The following is a 19,689-nucleotide window of genomic DNA, read 5'->3' on the forward strand; positions in this document are numbered from 1 at the left end:
TTGTATGGCACCTGATGTTAGCCCTCTGAAGTTATAAAATTCTGGTACAAGCAAATTCCTGTTACTAGCTCTGTTTCTGAAATTGGTTGACTTGGTTTATCCTGTTAAAATTATGTTTTGGGGGAAAAATACTTGCAAAGTCATATTCACTTACTATAATTTTCTATGTTTAATAGGTGAAACTATTAGGTTGTTTACCATGGACTGTTTAAAAAAAAAAAGAAGAAGAAGATATATAGACTGGTGTTTATTATATAAAGAATTTATTTTATAAGAGCACCAAGGCAGATGGTAATTGGAGCAGTGAGTGCAACATACATACATACTATACACAGTTTGGTTTAGCACAGCTTACAAAAAGTTTAAATACATTTCTCTTGTTAAGTGTATCCAGTCCACGGATCATCCATTACTTATGGGATATTAACTCCTCCCCAACAGGAAGTGCAAGAGGATTCACCCAGCAGAGCTGCTATATAGCTCCTCCCCTAACTGCCATTACCAGTCATTCTCTTGCACCCAACGAATAGATAGGATGTGTGAGAGGACTGTGGTGATTATACTTAGTTTCATACCTTCAATCAAAAGTTTGTTATTTTATAATAGCACCGGAGTGTGTTATTCCTTCTCTGGTAGAATTTGAAGAAGAATCTACCTGAGTTTTTCTATGATTTTAGCCGGAGTAGTTAAGATCATATTGCTGTTTCTCGGCCATCTGAGGAGAGGTAAACTTCAGATCAGGGGACAGCGGGCAGATTAATCTGCAAAGAGGTATGTAGCAGCTTATTATTTTCTGACAATGGAATTGATGAGAAAATTCTGCCATACCGATATAATGTAAACTCAGCCTTAAATGCAGTAGCAGCAACTGGTATCAGGCTGTCATGTATGTATATTTTACACTTCAGTATTCTGGGGAATGGCACTTCACTGGAATTATACTGTATGCATAAAACTTTAGCCTAATTTGCAGGGACTAGCAACAGGCTTTTTAATAACACTCAATTTATTAATGTTAAACGTTTTTTGCTGGCATGTAAAATCGTTTAATTTTCTGAGGTACTGGGTGAAAAAATGTTTTGGGCACTATTTTTTTTTCCACTTGGCAGTCGTTTTATTTAATTTATGACAGTTTACTGATCTCTCTCACTGTTATGTGTGAGGGGGAGGGGCCTTTTTTGGCGCTTTTGCTACGCATCAAAAAATTCAGTCAGAAGTTTATTGTCTTCCCTGCATGATCCGGTTCATCTCTACAGAACTCAGGGGTCTTCAAAACTTGTTTTGAGGGAGGTAATCACTCACAGCAGAGCTGTGAGATTGTAGTTGACTGTGATAAAAAAACGTTTATTTCTGTATTTTTTTTTTTTTTTCTGCTATCAGGGTTAGTTATCCTTTGCTAATGGGAGCAATCCTTTGCTAAAATTGTGTTTTTTACAAAGATTTGATGCTATAACTTTTCAGTTTATTAATTTTCAACTGTCATAACTTTTTCTGTGCTTCTTATAGGCACAGTACGTTTTCATATTATAGTAAATTACTTGAAAAGTATTTCCAAGTTGCTAGTTTATTTGCTAGTGTGTTAAACATGTCTGATTCAGAGGAAGATATCTGTGCTATATGTGCTAAAGCCAAAGTGGAGCCCAATAGAAATTTATGTACTAACTGTATTGATGCTACTTTAAATAAAAGTCAATCTGTACAAATTGAACATATTTCACCAAACAACGAGGGGAGAGTTATGCCGACTAACTCGCCTCACGTGTCAGTACCTGCATCTCCCGCTCGGGAGGTGCGTGATATTGTAGCGCCGAGTACATCTGGGCGGCCATTACAAATCACATTACAGGATATGGCTACTGTTATGACTGAAGTTTTGGCTAAATTACCAGAACTAAGAGGTAAGCGTGATCACTCTGGGGTGAGAACAGAGTGCACTGATAATATTAGGGCCATGTCAGACACTGCGTCACAATTTGCAGAACATGAGGACGGAGAGCTTCATTCTGCGGGTGACGGTTCTGATCCAAACAAACTGGATTCAGATATTTCAAATTTTAAATTTAAGCTGGAAAACCTCCGTGTATTACTAGGGGAGGTGTTAGCGGCTCTGAATGATTGTAACAGAGTTGCAATACCAGAGAAAATGTGTAGGTTGGATAAATATTTTGCGGTACCGGCGAGTACTGACGTTTTTCCTATACCTAAGAGACTTACTGAAATTGTTACTAAGGAGTGGGATAGACCCGGTGTGCCGTTCTCACCCCCTCCGATATTTAGAAAGATGTTTCCAATAGACGCCACCACACGGGACTTATGGCAAACGGTCCCTAAGGTGGAGGGAGCAGTTTCTACTTTAGCTAAGCGTACCACTATCCCGGTGGAGGATAGCTGTGCCTTTTCAGATCCAATGGATAAAAAGTTAGAGGGTTACCTTAAGAAAATGTTTGTTCAACAAGGTTTTATATTGCAACCTCTTGCATGCATTGCGCCTGTCACGGCTGCAGCAGCATTTTGGTTTGAGTCTCTGGAAGAGACACTTGAATCAGCTCCATTAGATGAGATTACACACAAGCTTAAAGCCCTTAAGTTAGCTAACTCATTTATTTCAGATGCCGTAGTACATTTAACTAAACTTACGGCTAAGAATTCCGGATTCGCCATTCAGGCACGCAGAGCACTGTGGCTAAAATCCTGGTCAGCTGACGTTACTTCTAAATCTAAATTGCTTAATATACCTTTCAAAGGGCAGACCTTATTCTGGCCCGGGTTGAAAGAAATTATCGCTGACATTACAGGAGGTAAAGGCCATGCCCTGCCTCAAGACAGAGCCAAACCTAAGGCTAGACAGTCTAATTTTCGTTCCTTTCGTAATTTCAAAGCAGGAGCAGCATCAACTTCCTCTGCACCAAAACAGGAAGGAGCTGTTGCTCGCTACAGACAAGGCTGGAGACCTAACCAGTCCTGGAACAAGGGCAAGCAGGCCAGGAAACCTGCTGCTGCCCCTAAGACAGCATGAATCAAGGGCCCCCGATCCGGGAACGGATCTAGTGGGGGGCAGACTTTCTCTCTTCGCCCAGGCTTGGGCAAGAGATGTCCAGGATCCCTGGGCGTTAGAGATCATATCTCAGGGATACCTTCTAGACTTCAAATTCTCTCCCCCAAGAGGGAGATTTCATCTGTCAAGGTTGTCAACAAAACAAATAAAGAAAGAGGCGTTTCTACGCTGCGTACAAGATCTTTTATTAATGGGAGTGATCCATCCGGTTCCGCGGTCGGAACAAGGACAAGGGTTTTACTCAAATCTGTTTGTGGTTCCCAAAAAAGAGGGAACTTTCAGGCCAATCTTGGATTTAAAGATCCTAAACAAATTCCTAAGAGTTCCATCGTTCAAAATGGAAACTATTCGGACAAATTTTACCCATGATCCAAAAGGGTCAGTACATGACCACAGTGGATTTAAAGGATGCTTACCTTCACATACCGATTCACAAAGATCATTACCGGTATCTAAGGTTTGCCTTTCTAGACAGGCATTACCAGTTTGTAGCTCTTCCATTCGGATTGGCTACGGCTCCGAGAATCTTCACAAAGGTTCTGGGTGCTCTTCTGGCAGTACTAAGACCGCGAGGAATTGCGGTAGCTCCGTACCTAGACGACATTCTGATACAAGCTTCAAGCTTTCAAACTGCCAAGTCTCATACAGAGTTAGTACTGGCATTTCTAAGGTCGCATGGATGGAAGGTGAACGAAAAGAAGAGTTCTCTCTTTCCACTCACAAGAGTTCCCTTCTTGGGGACTCTTATAGATTCTGTAGAAATGAAGATTTACCTGACAGAAGACAGGTTAACAAAGCTTCAAAATGCATGCCGTGTCCTTCATTCCATTCAACACCCGTCAGTAGCTCAATGCATGGAGGTGATCGGCTTAATGGTAGCAGCAATGGACATAGTACCCTTTGCATGCCTACATCTCAGACCGCTGCAATTGTGCATGCTAAGTCAGTGGAATGGGGATTACTCAGACTTGTCCCCTACTCTGAATCTGGATCAAGAGACCAGAAATTCTCTTCTATGGTGGCTTTCTCGGTCACATCTGTCCAGGGGGATGCCATTCAGCAGGCCGGACTGGACAATTGTAACAACAGACGCCAGCCTACTAGGTTGGGGCGCTGTCTGGAATTCTCTGAAGGCTCAGGGACAATGGAATCAGGAGGAGAGTCTCCTACCAATAAACATTCTGGAATTGAGAGCAGTTCTCAATGCCCTTCTGGCTTGGCCCCAGTTAACAACTCGGGGGTTCATCAGGTTTCAGTCGGACAACATCACAACTGTAGCTTACATCAACCATCAGGGAGGGACAAGAAGCTACCTAGCAATGATGGAAGTATCAAAGATAATTCGCTGGGCAGAGTCTCACTCTTGCCACCTGTCAGCAATCCACATCCCGGGAGTGGAGAACTGGGAGGCGGATTTCTTAAGTCGTCAGACTTTTCATCCGGGGGAGTGGGAACTTCATCCGGAGGTCTTTGCCCAAATTCTTCGACGTTGGGGCAAACCAGAGATAGATCTCATGGCGTCTCGACAGAACGCCAAGCTTCCTCGTTACGGGTCCAGATCCAGGGATCCGGGAGTGGTTCTGATAGATGCTTTGACAGCACCTTGGACCTTCGGGATGGCTTATGTGTTTCCACCCTTCCCGATGCTTCCTCGATTGATTGCCAGAATCAAACAGGAGAGAGCATCAGTGATTCTAATAGCGCCTGCATGGCCACGCAGGACTTGGTATGCAGATCTAGTGGACATGTCATCCTGTCCACCTTGGTCGCTACCTCTGAAACAGAACCTTCTGATCCAGGGTCCCTTCAAACATCAAAATCTAATTTCTCTGAAGCTGACTGCTTGGAAATTGAACGCTTGATTTTTTCAAAACGTGGTTTTTCTGAGTCAGTTATTGATACCTTAATACAGGCTAGGAAGCCTGTTACCAGAAAGATTTACCATAAGATATGGCGCAAATACTTATATTGGTGCGAATCCAAGAGTTACTCATGGAGTAAGGTTAGGATTCCGAGGATATTGTCTTTTCTACAAGAAGGTTTAGAAAAGGGTTTATCCGCTAGTTCCTTAAAGGGACAGATTTCAGCTCTGTCCATTCTTTTACACAAACGTCTGTCAGAAGTTCCGGACGTTCAAGCTTTTTGTCAGGCTTTAGCTAGGATCAAGCCTGTGTTTAAAACTGTTGCTCCACCATGGAGTTTGAACTTAGTTCTTAATGTTTTACAGGGGGTTCCGTTTGAACCCCTTCATTCCATTGATATCAAGTTGTTATCTTGGAAAGTTCTGTTTTTAATGGCGATTTCCTCGGCTCGAAGAGTCTCTGAGTTATCTGCCTTACATTGTGATTCTCCTTATCTGATTTTTCATTCAGACAAGGTAGTTCTGCGTACTAAACCTGGGTTCCTACCTAAGGTGGTCACTAACAGGAATATCAATCAAGAGATTGTGGTTCCATCTTTGTGTCCTAATCCTTCTTCGAAAAAGGAACGTCTGCTACACAATCTAGATGTAGTCCATGCCCTGAAATTTTATCTACAGGCAACTAAGGATTTTCGACAAACGTCTTCCCTGTTTGTCGTTTATTCTGGTCAGAGGAGAGGTCAAAAAGCTTCGGCTACCTCTCTCTCCTTTTGGCTTCGTAGCATAATACGGTTAGCCTATGAGACTGCTGGACAGCAGCCTCCTGAAAGAATTACAGCACATTCTACTAGAGCTGTGGCTTCAACTTGGGCCTTTAAGAATGAGGCTTCTGTTGAACAGATTTGCAAGGCTGCAACTTGGTCTTCTCTTCATACTTTTTCCAAATTTTACAAATTTGACACTTTTGCTTCTTCGGAGGCTGTTTTTGGGAGAAAGGTTCTTCAGGCAGTGGTTCCTTCTGTATAAAGAGCCTGCCTGTCCCTCCCATCATCCGTGTACTTTAGCTTTGGTATTGGTATCCCATAAGTAATGGATGATCCGTGGACTGGATACACTTAACAAGAGAAAACATAATTTATGCTTACCTGATAAATTTATTTCTCTTGTAGTGTATCCAGTCCACGGCCCGCCCTGTCACTTTAAGGCAGGTAATTTTTCCATTAAACTACAGTCACCACTGCACCCTATGGTTTTCCTTTCTCTGCATGTTTTCGGTCGAATGACTGGTAATGGCAGTTAGGGGAGGAGCTATATAGCAGCTCTGCTGGGTGAATCCTCTTGCACTTCCTGTTGGGGAGGAGTTAATATCCCATAAGTAATGGATGATCCGTGGACTGGATACACTACAAGAGAAATAAATTTATCAGGTAAGCATAAATTATGTTTTTTGGGAGTGCTGCTAATGAGGCCAAATAGTTGCACAAAATAGAGGGTATTGGCGCACATCCACGTGCAGATAAACAAAACCTGAGCAGAGATACAAAAAAGTGTTACCCAGGTCCTTTGTAATTTCCCATGACACATGGAAATGTACTGCACGCTCAAACTGAACGTGGATACACATTCCTTGACCCTGCAAATCCTGAGTGCTCACCAGCTCTCACAGACAGCTGCACAGCTTTATTGACTCAGGCAGTTAAAGGGACAGTCAAGTATAAATTAAACTTTTATTATTCAGATATGACTTTTAATTTTAATTGACTTTCCAATTTACTTTTATTATCAAATTTGATTTTATCTTGTTAAGTGTATCCAGTCCACGGATCATCCATTACTTGTGGGATATTCTCCTTCCCAACAGGAAGTTGCAAGAGGATCACCCACAGCAGAACTGCTATATAGCTCCTCCCCTCACTGCCATATCCAGTCATTCTCTTGCAACTCTCAACTAAGATGGAGGTCGTAAGAGGACTGTGGTGTTTTATACTTAGTTTATTTCTTCAATCAAAAGTTTGTTATTTTTAAATGGTACCGGAGTGTACTGTTTATCTCAGGCAGTATTTAGAAGAAGAATCTGCCTGTGTTTTCTATGATCTTAGCAGAAGTAACTAAGATCCTTTGCTGTTCTCACATATTCTGAGGAGTGAGGTAACTTCAGAGGGGGAATAGCATGCAGGTTTTCCTGCAATAAGGTATGTGCAGTTAAAATATTTTTCTAGGGATGGAATTTGCTAGAAAATGCTGCTGATACCGAAGTAAAAGAAGTAAAGCCTTAAATGCAGTGATAGCGACTGGTATCAGGCTTATTAATAGAGATACATACTCTTATAAGAGTGTATTTTAAAACGTTTGCTGGCATGTTTAATCGTTTTTTACATATGTTTGGTGATAAAACTTATTGGGGCCTAGTTTTTTCCACATGGCTGGCTTGAATTTTGCCTAGAAACAGTTCCCTGAGGCTTCCCACTGTTGTAATATGAGTGGGAGGGGCCTATTTTGGCGTTTTTTTGCACAGCAAAAATTACAGACACAGACATCCAGCTTCTTCCTGCATGATCCAGGACTTCTCTGGAGTGCTCAAAAGGCTTCAAAAGTCGTATTGAGGGAGGTAAAAAGCCACAGTAGAGCTGTGGCAGTTGTTGTGACTGTTTAAAAAACGTTTTTGTGATTTGTTATTCCGTTTTTTGTATTAAGGGGTTAATCATCCATTTGCAAGTGGGTGCAATGCTCTGCTAACTTATTACATACACTGTAAAAATTTCGTTAGTGTAACTGCATTTTTTCACTGTTATTTCAAAATTTGGGAATATTTGTGTTTCTTAAAGGCGCAGTAACGTTTTTTATATTGGTTGTAAACTTGTTTTAAAGTGTTTTCCAAGCTTGCTAGTCTCATTGCTAGTCTGTTTAAACATGTCTGACACAGAGGAACCTACTTGTTCATTATGTTTGAAAGCCATGGTGGAGCCCCATAGGAGAATGTGTACTAAATGTATTGATTTCACCTTAAACAGTAAAGATCAGTCTTTATCTATAAAAGAATTATCACCAGAGGGTTCTGTCGAGGGGGAAGTTATGCCGACTAACTCTCCCCACGTGTCAGACCCTTCGCCTCCCGCTCAGTGCACGCACGCTAATATGGCGCCAATTACATCAGGGACGCCCATAGCGATTACCTTGCAGGACATGGCTGCAATCATGAATAATACCCTGTCAGAGGTATTATCTAGATTGCCTGAATTAAGAGGCAAGCGCGATAGCTCTGGGGTTAGGAGAGATACAGAGCGCGCAAATGCTGTTAGAGCCATGTCTGATACTGCGTCACAGTATGCAGAACATGAGGACGGAGAGCTTCAGTCTGTGGGTGACATCTCTGACTCGGGGAAACCTGATTCAGAGATTTCTAATTTTAAATTTAAGCTTGAGAACCTCCGTGTATTGCTTGGGGAGGTATTAGCTGCTCTGAATGACTGTAACACAGTTGCAATTCCAGAGAAATTGTGTAGGCTGGATAGATACTATGCGGTGCCGGTGTGTACTGACGTTTTTCCTATACCTAAAAGGCTTACAGAAATTATTAGCAAGGAGTGGGATAGACCCGGTGTGCCCTTTTCCCCACCTCCTATATTTAGAAAAATGTTTCTAATAGACGCCACTACACGGGACTTATGGCAGACGGTCCCTAAGGTGGAGGGAGCAGTTTCTACTTTAGCAAAGCGTACCACTATCCCGGTTGAGGACAGTTGTGCTTTTTCAGATCCAATGGATAAAAAATTGGAGGGTTACCTTAAGAAAATGTTTATTCAACAAGGTTTTATTTTACAGCCCCTTGCATGCATTGCGCCTGTCACTGCTGCGGCGGCATTCTGGTTTGAGGCCCTGGAAGAGGCTATCCAGACAGCTCCATTGAATGAAATTATTGACAAGCTTAGAACGCTTAAGCTAGCTAACTCATTTGTTTCTGATGCCATTGTTCATTTGACTAAACTAACGGCTGAGAATTCCGGATTTGCCATCCAGGCGCGTAGGGCGCTATGGCTTAAATCCTGGTCAGCTGACGTGACTTCAAAGTCTAAATTACTCAACATTCCTTTCAAGGGGCAGACCTTATTCGGGCCTGGCTTGAAGGACATTATTGCTGACATTACTGGAGGCAAGGGTCATACCCTTCCTCAGGACAGGGCCAAATCAAAGGCCAAACAGTCTAATTTTCGTGCCTTTCGAAATTTCAAGGCAGGAGCAGCATCAACTTCCTCCGCTTCAAAACAAGAGGGAACTGTTGCTCATTCCAGACAGGCCTGGAAACCTAACCAGTCCTGGAACAAGGGCAAGCAGGCCAGGAAGCCTGCTGCTGCCCCCAAGACAGCATGAAGGAACGGCCCCCTATCCGGAAACGGATCTAGTGGGGGGCAGACTTTCTCTCTTCGCCCAGGCGTGGGCAAGAGATGTTCAGGATCCCTGGGCGTTGGAGATCATATCTCAGGAATATCTTCTGGACTTCAAAGCTTCTCCTCCACAAGGGAGATTTCATCTTTCAAGGTTATCATCAAACCAGATAAAGAAAGAGGCATTCCTAAGCTGTGTGCAAGACCTCCTAGTAATGGGAGTGATCCATCCAGTTCCGCGGACGGAACAAGGACAGGGATTTTATTCAAATCTGTTTGTGGTTCCCAAGAAAGAGGGAACCTTCAGACCAATCTTGGATCTAAAGATCTTAAACAAATTCCTCAGAGTTCCATCATTCAAAATGGAAACTATTCTGACCATCCTACCCATGATCCAAGAGGGTCAGTACATGACCACAGTGGACTTAAAGGATGCCTACCTTCACATACCGATTCACAAAGATCATCATCGGTTCCTAAGGTTTGCCTTTCTAGACAGGCATTACCAATTTGTAGCTCTTCTCTTCGGGTTGGCCACTGCCCCGAGAATTTTTACAAAGGTTCTGGGCTCACTTCTGGCGGTTCTAAGACCGCGAGGCATAGCGGTGGCTCCGTATCTAGACGACATCCTGATACAGGCGTCAAGCTTTCAAATTGCCAAGTCTCATACAGAGATAGTTCTGGCATTTCTGAGGTCGCATGGGTGGAAAGTGAACGTGGAAAAGAGTTCTCTATCACCACTCACAAGAGTCTCCTTCCTAGGGACTCTTATAGATTCTGTAGAGATGAAAATTTACCTGATGGAGTCCAGGTTATCAAAACTTCTAAATGCTTGCCGTGTCCTTCATTCCATTCCACGCCTGTCAGTGGCTCAGTGCATGGAAGTAATCGGCTTAATGGTAAGTGCCATTTGCGCGCCTGCATCTCAGACCGCTGCAATTATGCATGCTAAGTCAGTGGAATGGGGATTACTCAGATTTGTCCCCTCTACTAAATCTGGATCAAGAGACCAGAGATTCTCTTCTCTGGTGGCTTTCTCGGATCCATCTGTCCAAGGGTATGACCTTTCGCAGGCCAGATTGGATGATTGTAACAACAGATGCCAGCCTTCTAGGTTGGGGCGCAGTCTGGAACTCCCTGAAGGCTCAGGGATCGTGGACTCAGGAGGAGAAACTCCTCCCAATAAATATTCAGGAGTAAAGAGCAATATTCAATGCTCTTCTAGCTTGGCCTCAGTTAGCAACACTGAGGTTCATCAGATTTCAGTCGGACAACATCACGACTGTGGCTTACATCAACCATCAAGGGGGAACCAGGAGTTCCCTAGCGATGTTAGAAGTCTCAAAGATAATTCGCTGGGCAGAGTCTCACTCTTGCCACCTGTCAGCGATCCACATCCCAGGCGTAGAGAACTGGGAGGCGGATTTTCTAAGTTGTCAGACTTTTCATCCGGGGGAGTGGGAACTCCATCCGGAGGTGTTTGCTCAACTGGTCCATCGTTGGGGCAAACCAGAACTGGATCTCATGGCGTCTCGCCAGAACGCCAAGCTTCCTTGTTACGGATCTAGGTCCAGGGACCCGGGAGCAACGCTGATAGATGCTCTAGCAGCTCCTTGGTTCTTCAACCTGGCCTAGGTGTTTCCACCGTTTCCTCTGCTCCCTCGACTGATTGCCAAAATCAAACAGGAGAGATCATCGGTGATTCTGATAGCGCCTGCGTGGCCACGCAGGACCTGGTATGCAGACCTAGTGGACATGTCATCTCTTCCACCATGGACTCTGCCTCTGAGGCAGGACCTTCTAATACAAGGTCCTTTCAATCATCCAAATCTACTTTTTCTGAGACTGACTGCATGGAGATTGAACGCTTGATTCTATCAAGGCGTGGCTTCTCCGAGTCAGTCATTGATACCTTAATACAGGCTCGGACGCCTGTCACCAGGAAAATCTACCATAAGATATGGCGTAAATATCTTTATTGTTGTGAATCCAATAGTTACTCATGGAGTAAGGTTAGGATTCCTAGGATATTGTCCTTTCTCCAAGAGGGTTTGGACAAAGGCTTATCAGCTAGTTCTTTAAAAGGACAGATCTCTGCTCTGTCTATTCTTTTGCACAAGCGTCTGGCAGAAGTTCCAGACGTCCAGGCATTTTGTCAGGCTTTGGTTAGGATTAAGCCTGTGTTTAAAATTGTTGCTCCCCCGTGGAGCTTAAACTTGGTTCTTAAAGTTCTTCAGGGAGTTCCGTTTGAACCCCTTCATTCCATTGATATTAAACTTTTATCTTGGAAAATTCTGTTTTTGATGGCTATTTCCTCGGCTCGAAGAGTCTCTGAGTTATCTGCCTTACATTGTGATTCTCCTTATCTGATTTTTCATTCAGACAAGGTAGTTCTGCGTACCAAACCTGGGTTTTTACCTAAGGTGGTTTCTAACAGGAATATCAATCAAGAGGTTGTTGTTCCATCATTGGGTCCTAATCCTTCTTCAAAGAAGGAACGTCTTTTGCATAATCTGGACGTAGTCCGTGCCTTGAAGTTTTACTTACAGGCTTCTAAAGATTTTCGTCAAACATCTGCCCTGTTTGTTGTTTACTCTGGACAGAGGAGAGGTCAAAAAGCTTTGGCGACCTCTCTCTCCTTTTGGCTTCGGAGCATAATACGCTTAGCCTATGAGACTGCTGGACAGCAGCCCCCTGAAAGGATTACAGCTCATTCTACTAGAGCTGTGGCTTCCACCTGGGCCTTTAAAAATGAGGCCTCTGTTGAACAGATTTGCAAGGCTGCGACTTTGTCTTCGCCTCATACCTTTTCAAAATTTTACAAATTTGAAACTTTTGCTTCTTCGGAGGCTGTTTTTGGGAGAAAGGTTCTACAGGCAGTGGTTTCTTCTGTTTAAGTTCCTGCCTTGTCCCTCCCATCATCCGTGTACTTAAGCTTTGGTATTGCTATCCCACAAGTAATGGATGATCCGTGGACTGGATACACTTAACAAGAGAAAACCTAATTTATGCTTACCTGATAAATTTATTTCTCTTGTAGTGTATCCAGTCCACGGCCCGCCCTGTCCTTTTAAGGCAGGTCTAAATTTTAATTAAACTACAGTCACCACTGCACCCTATGGTTTCTCCTTTCTCGTCTTGTTTCGGTCGAATGACTGGATATGGCAGTGAGGGGAGGAGCTATATAGCAGTTCTGCTGTGGGTGATCCTCTTGCAACTTCCTGTTGGGAAGGAGAATATCCCACAAGTAATGGATGATCCGTGGACTGGATACACTACAAGAGAAATACATTTATCAGGTAAGCATAAATTATGTTTTTTTCTCTTGGTATTCTTAGTTTAAACTAAACCTAGGTAGGCTCATATGCTAATTTCTAAGCCTTTGAGGGCTGCCTCTTATCACATGCTTTTTAAATCTCTTTTCAACACAAAGAGACAGAAAGTACACGTGGGCTATATAGATAACACTGTGTTCAGGCACAGAAAGTTATTTAAGATTTAGCACAAAACAATACTAAATTTAAGACAATAGATAATAAACAGTCACAGTCATGTGATCAGGGAGCTGGAAGAAGGTTCCTAGATACAAGGTAATGACAAAGGTAAAAAGTACATTAATATAACTGTGTTGGTTATGCAAAACTGGGGAATGAGTAATAAAGGGATTATCTATCTTTTAAAACAACAACAATTCTATGGTTGACTGTCCCTTTAAGCTCAGCCCAGACAAGCCTGGGTGCAAAGCCCATAGAAAAAATTATTATATTTTTTTTTATTAACACAACGCATAAATTATTGCACTCTCTTTCAAGCATGATGGAAAAGTTAGTTACAGCATTTGGCCAAATGGTGATAGGGTATATGAAATAATCTGAACAATGTCAGAGGGAGGGGGAGAGTAAATACCCAATGTAGAAAAACCTGAGTGTACTGCAGAAGGCAGTGCCTAGTACTGGCGTAAGGTATTTGAATGAGAAAAAGAGAGACAAATACTATTGTGGCACACTTATAGTATCAACAGTTGAGATATTTACCAAGCAGATGAAAAGATGGGGGATGAGGAGGGAGACCAAAAAAATAAAATATAACTTTTATTAAGGTTGATTAAAAACTGAGACACATTAAAATAATTTAAAAGACATACATAAATGCATGCCTGCCCCCTGTTAAATGAGTAACAATACTCAAAGCGATAATGGTGTAGTCACACTTAAATCAAATATATGTAGCATATAGAGAATATGTAAATCTATTAGGCACGGAATGCTGCGATATATATCCTATCTTGCTATTCGCCACAAAGGCTTAAAGAGACATAATACTCATATGCTAAATCACTTGAAACTGATGCAGTATAGCTGTAAAAAGCTGACAGGAAAATATCACCTGAGCATCTCTTTGTAAAAAAGGTAGATTTTTTACCTCAAAATCTCCTCAGCTCAGCAGAGTAAGTTCTGTGTAAAAAGTTATACTCAGCTACTCCCAGCTGCAGGTAAAAAAAAAAAAAAAAAAATGAAGAAATGAACAGCAGCCAATCAGCACCAGCAGTGCTGAGGTCATGAACTCTTTTACTGTGATCTCATGAGATTTCACTTAACTCTCATGAGATTTCATAGTAAGCTGAATAGGGAAATAATATGAGAGTGCACGAGGCTCATCTCCTCAGCTGTCCCAAGACAGACATACTAAAATGCTTCTTAGAAATCGTTTACAATGGGATGTGGCTACTGAGGAACTTTTGAGGTAAAATATCTTTCTTTTTTACATAGAGATGTTCATGTGACATTTTCTAGTCGGCTTTTTACAGCTATACTGCATCACTTTCAAGTGTTTAAACATTTGAGTATTATTGCCCTTTAAGCTAAATTTGACAGCACCCACGCCAATTTAGAGAGGAGGTTTTTTTTTTATCCCTGAGCTACATCAACAATTACAGTATGAACAATAGTGTGCATATGCGAACACTTGACGCGTGTTTCACCACTGATTTTTTTAAACCTTATTAAAAGTTATATTTTATTTTTGTTCTACCTCCTTATCCCCCTCTCTTCATCTGCTTGGTAAATATCTCAATTGTTGATACTATAAGTGTGCCACAATAGTACTTCTTTCTCTTTTTCTCATTCAAATGGTGATAGGCCTAGAACGACGTCATAGTCTCTTCCAGGGCTGTGAGTTTTGCAGGGTCATGGGATATTGTATTCAGTCTGGTTTTAGAGTGTGTGTGTGTGTGTGTGTATGAATGTGTGTGTGTGTATATATATTTATATATATATATATATATATATATATATATATATATATATATATATATATATATATATATATATATATATATATATATATATATACATATATATATATATATCTATATATACATATATATATCACACCAAAATAATCAGTGCTAAAATAGAAACAGAGATCAAAGAATGTGCACAAAACTGTGAAAGTTCTTAACAGCACTCAATAGAAACAGTGTATGATAAGCACTAAATCAATATAGATAAATCAGTGCCTATAGCACGCACTATATAGACAAATTGCAGTTCATGTAAGGGTTAAGCAAACCAGCAATCTTAATAGACTGCTATTATCGAATGTACAATAACCAACTGAGAATTCTTGAATGTATATGAATGGGGTAAGTTCCCAGCAATGAGTCACACACAGTCTCACCTTAATGATGACGGAAAACTTTTAATCCGGTAATGCTGCTTGAATTAAAAACGTGCCGTTGGCGTTTCTCCTTGAAAGTAGATATCTAGAAAACAGATCACAAACGCAACCCAGATTCAGAGTAGCTTAATGATTTATTCATACAAATTCCCTGCTCATATATATGCACTTACAAGAAAGTGAAATAAAATCAGCATATCAGTGTATTAGTATACCATCCAGTTTTACAGCATAATCTCCAGAGATATGATTGATCCCTCTGCTCACCAGTATGATCAGTTAAAATGGCCAAAACAGAGTTAAAAAAGGAAACTTCCAAATTACCTCCCGACTCAACGCGTTTCCTCTGCCACCTTAGCAGACTTTTTCAAGAGATTCACAGAGTGTAATATAAGATCCGAATTGGATAACATTTAAAAACACTGCGCTTTAACACACCCACTCTCTAATTGGGTAAAGCATGAGCCATTCTAACGAATCAGAAAAGGCACTCTCCGGTTGAATAGTACAAAATTTACTGTATAAAACGCATATAAATGTTTTCAGGCATACACCCGTCATCAGACGTTTACATGTGGTTTTATACACTAAATTCATTGTTCTATTCAACAGGAGAGTGCCTTCCTTATTCTGGATTGTCTATGATTATTTTGAGGGGCACCCCGGGAGCTGTTGAAGCTGTGCGAGTGATGGGTTCACCTATGATATAATGTGTGTGTGTGTGTATAAATGTATGTGTATAATATATTTATATTTTTAGAGATATGTATATATATATATATATATGCGTGTGTATGTATAAATGTGTGTATGTATGTGTATAATATTTTTATATATATATATATATATATATATATAATTAGTGCTCTATATCTAAATATCTGTTTTCTGTAGGCAGTAGAACGAGGTTACCTCGTAGAATTCCTGGAGCCAGACACATGGTGGAAGCTTAATCCTCTGGAGTTAGAAAAGTAAGTCTCTCACATTTATTTTTCTATTCCTCATGGGAAAACAATTGAGCATATAATATTTTAAAGGCTATAAAAGTGCAATAGGAAAGTGGTGTAATGTGCAATATCCAAATTAGTGGTGTATTGTGTTTTAAACTTCACCAGAACTGGCCAGTTACTTATGGCTATGTACATATGGGGCTCTTGATTGGCTCACCAGCAAATCTCCCAACTATCTCAGATCTTGCAAGATCTCTCTCTCTTTCTCTCTCTCTTTCTCTCTTTCTCTATCTTTCGTCATACATAATTATATAATAATACAAGCTGCATTGTTCTCTTACACTGCTTTAAATATTTACCATATTCCCATTTGTAATAAATTTTTATCTTCCAGGAGGAACAAGCATGGAGTACCACGGGATAAAATTTCCCAGATGTTGGATCGTTACGAGTACGATATGACTGTTCCATCTGTTATGAACTCAGTGGATCCTCCTCACAAAAGTGCGAAAAGACCCCCTGCACAAGCCAGGCAGAGGTGGGAAGCCTCTGTAAACGCCAGCAGTGTTTTCCATAATCGCTGACAGTTCTTTTCTTTAGTTGCACAAGCATTTACATAATGAGCCTCCAGTGTAATAATTTCTAATATGGCAATACCTCACAAACTTGACAGATAATGGATATTCTACTATCCGTGCACACAATCATTTTGAAAGGTTAAGAACATTTTTTTTACTTCGCAGTGTTATGCTGCCATATCTTTATTTTGTGTACCATATAAGCCCAAGACAGATTTTCACTGTAATATAGATGTACATTTTTCGAGGCGTTCTCAGGGAAAATTCCCCAAATCTAGTAAACCTATTTAATGTTATTTTGCTAATGTGATGTGAGTTTTTAATTTTGTGTTTTTAGAGCTACGTTACTGATTGAAACTAGTGTAATGAAATGGGTCCAATGAACGTAATAGTATTTTGGGGGTTCCTCTAGGTTCTACCAGCACCCGTCTATTTTGTATTTAGACATGTAAGTGCCTTGAGCTTACAGCATAGTCTCTGGCACCAGATATCCAGGGGATAATGAGGACATCATGTTTGTTGTTTAGCTGTACCCGAATTTAATGCTTTTGTAGCAAAATCACATTACACACTTATGAAATATTCACATTTTTCTTTGCTTTATATGTATTTATAGTATTGTAAAAGTAGGTAAATACCATACTGAATATACAGAAACCTATTGAATATTTTAATTTATATCAACTAAGAAAGCTATAGAAGGAAATAAAATAGACCTCTTTTTACACCACATTGCTACAGCACTTGTTCTCCCTTTCTCTTCATGACACAAAAAAGAAATGTCTATTGCAGGAGGGCCTGCAGCAATCTGTGATTTTGTAATCATTTTACTTTCTACATTTAATTATCTAAACATACATAGCCTCCCACGGATGAGATATAATTGGTTAACCCCTGATTTATTTTATGTGTTTCAGTTGATGGTCCATATTAGTCTATCATTTTAAGTAAAAGTATCTAGTGAGGAAACTTGAATTATTGAAAGAATTTATATATTTTCTTTCAGGAAAGCTAAAGCCCATAATGTACCAACACTTGACTACATAATTTGTGTCGGTCAAAATCATACACAACCATAAGATGTTTCAAACCGCAATTCTATTTAATTACAGAGCAACCATTAAACAAATATTTGTTTTTTATATTAAAAAAACATTAGTCTGTTAATTGACTTTCCTTTTTGAGTGTGTGTTTTCTATAGTGTCTTGTTTAACTTATTTAAAGGAAAATAAAATCCTTTTTTTTTTTTTTTTTTTTTCTTTCATAATTCAGATAGAGAATATAATTTTAAACAACTTTGCGATATACTTCTACTATCAGATTTGCTTTGTTCACTTGGCATTCATTGCTGAAGAAGCAAGTCTTGCACTACTGGGAGCTAGCTTAATACATCAGGTGAGCCAGTGACAAGAGGCATATATGTGCAGCCACCAATGATCAGCTAGCTCCCAGTAGTGCATTGCTACGCTTGAAGCTACTTATGTGTGCTTTTTAGCAAAGAACACAAAGGGAACAAAGTAAATTAGATAATAAAAGTAACTTAGAAAGTTGTTTAAAATTCCATGCTCTGTCTGAATCATAAATGTTTAATTTTGGCTTTACTGTCCCTTTAAGCAATAACCAGAAGAAAGATTATTTTGGAATGGATGATGCTGTTGTGATTTGAAAGAGAAGCTTTAATTGCATTGCATTTTATTTTCTATTTGTTTTCTTTTTAGAAAACTTTTATTCTTTTCTTAAACTTTTATTAAAATCTATGGTAAACTTTGTGGTAATAGTTATGCATTTGGAAGTGAAAATATTGGAGCGATGCAGTTGAGAAAATTTATTTAAATGGTCTTAAAATATTGTTTTTGTATATTTTAGCAACATGCAAAATAAATCAGTGCTCTATATGTGATGTAAAGTTTGAACAAACGTGTATATATTTTTTTACTTGTTTGGACAAATTATTAACCAAAACATGGCAAATGTTAAAATTCACAGAAATTATGTATAACTAAGTCAGTTGCCCCAAAAGAATGCTGTTTGAGCATATATAAACATTTTGGGGTAGATCACAAGTGGAGTGCTAACAGGTAAAAGTGAGCGATAAGGGGTTTATCGTGGGTATTTCTCCAACATAGGTGTGTCCGGTCCACGGCGTCATCCTTACTTGTGGGATATTCTCTTCCCCAACAGGAAATGGCAAAGAGCCCAGCAAAGCTGGTCACATGATCCCTCCTAGGCTCCGCCTACCCCAGTCATTCTCTTTGCCGTTGTACAGGCAACATCTCCACGGAGATGGCTTAGAGTTTTTTAGTGTTTAACTGTAGTTTTTATTATTCAATCAAGAGTTTGTTATTTTGAAATAGTGCTGGTATGTACTATTTACTCAGAAACAGAAAAGAGATGAAGATTTCTGTTTGTATGAGGAAAATGATTTTAGCAACCGTAACTAAAATCCATGGCTGTTCCACACAGGACTGTTGAGAGCAATTAACTTCAGTTGGGGGAACAGTGTGCAGTCTCTTGCTGCTTGAGGTATGACACATTCTAACAAGACGATGTAATGCTGGAAGCTGTCATTTTCCCTATGGGATCCGGTAAGCCATGTTTATTACGATCATAAATAAGGGCTTCACAAGGGCTTATTAAGACTGTAGACTGTTTCTGGGCTAAATCGATTCATTATTAACACATATTTAGCCTTGAGGAATCATTTTATCTGGGTATTTTGATATAATAATATCGGCAGGCACTGTATTAGACACCTTATTCCTTAGGGGCTTTCCCAAAGCTTAAGCAGAGCCTCATTTTCGCGCCGGTGTGGCGCACTTGTTTTTGAGAGGCATGGCATGCAGTCGCATGTGAGAGGAGCTCTGATACTTAGAAAAGACTTTCTGAAGGCGTCATTTGGTATCGTATTCCCCTTTGGGCTTGGTTGGGTCTCAGCAAAGCAGATACCAGGGACTGTAAAGGGGTTAAAGCTTAAAACGGCTCCGGTTCCGTTATTTTAAGGGTTAAAGCTTCCAAATTTGGTGTGCAATACTTTTAAGGCTTTAAGACACTGTGGTGAAAATTTGGTGAATTTTGAACAATTCCTTCATGTTTTTTCGCAATTGCAGTAATAAAGTGTGTTCAGTTTAAAATTTAAAGTGACAGTAACGGTTTTATTTTAAAACGTTTTTGTACTTTGTTATCA

At 40.2% G+C, this 19,689-nt stretch overlaps 1 protein-coding gene across 1 annotated transcript in view; it reads left to right on the forward strand.

Moving 5' to 3' along the window:
- LOC128654502 (NEDD4-binding protein 2-like 2) overlaps positions 1 to 18,422 on the forward strand; it is a 70,937-nt gene extending 52,515 nt beyond the window's left edge. The window contains exons 5-6 of the mRNA XM_053708458.1: positions 15,872 to 15,948; positions 16,322 to 18,422. Coding sequence (XP_053564433.1) covers positions 15,872 to 15,948; positions 16,322 to 16,511 — 267 coding nt within the window. The 3' untranslated portion in view covers positions 16,512 to 18,422. The remainder of the gene's footprint in view (positions 1 to 15,871; positions 15,949 to 16,321) is intronic.
- Positions 18,423 to 19,689: the final 1,267 nt, after the last annotated feature.

This window comes from Bombina bombina, chromosome 3, assembly GCF_027579735.1.
Source record: "Bombina bombina isolate aBomBom1 chromosome 3, aBomBom1.pri, whole genome shotgun sequence".
In the NCBI taxonomy this organism is placed as follows: Eukaryota; Metazoa; Chordata; class Amphibia; order Anura; family Bombinatoridae; genus Bombina; species Bombina bombina.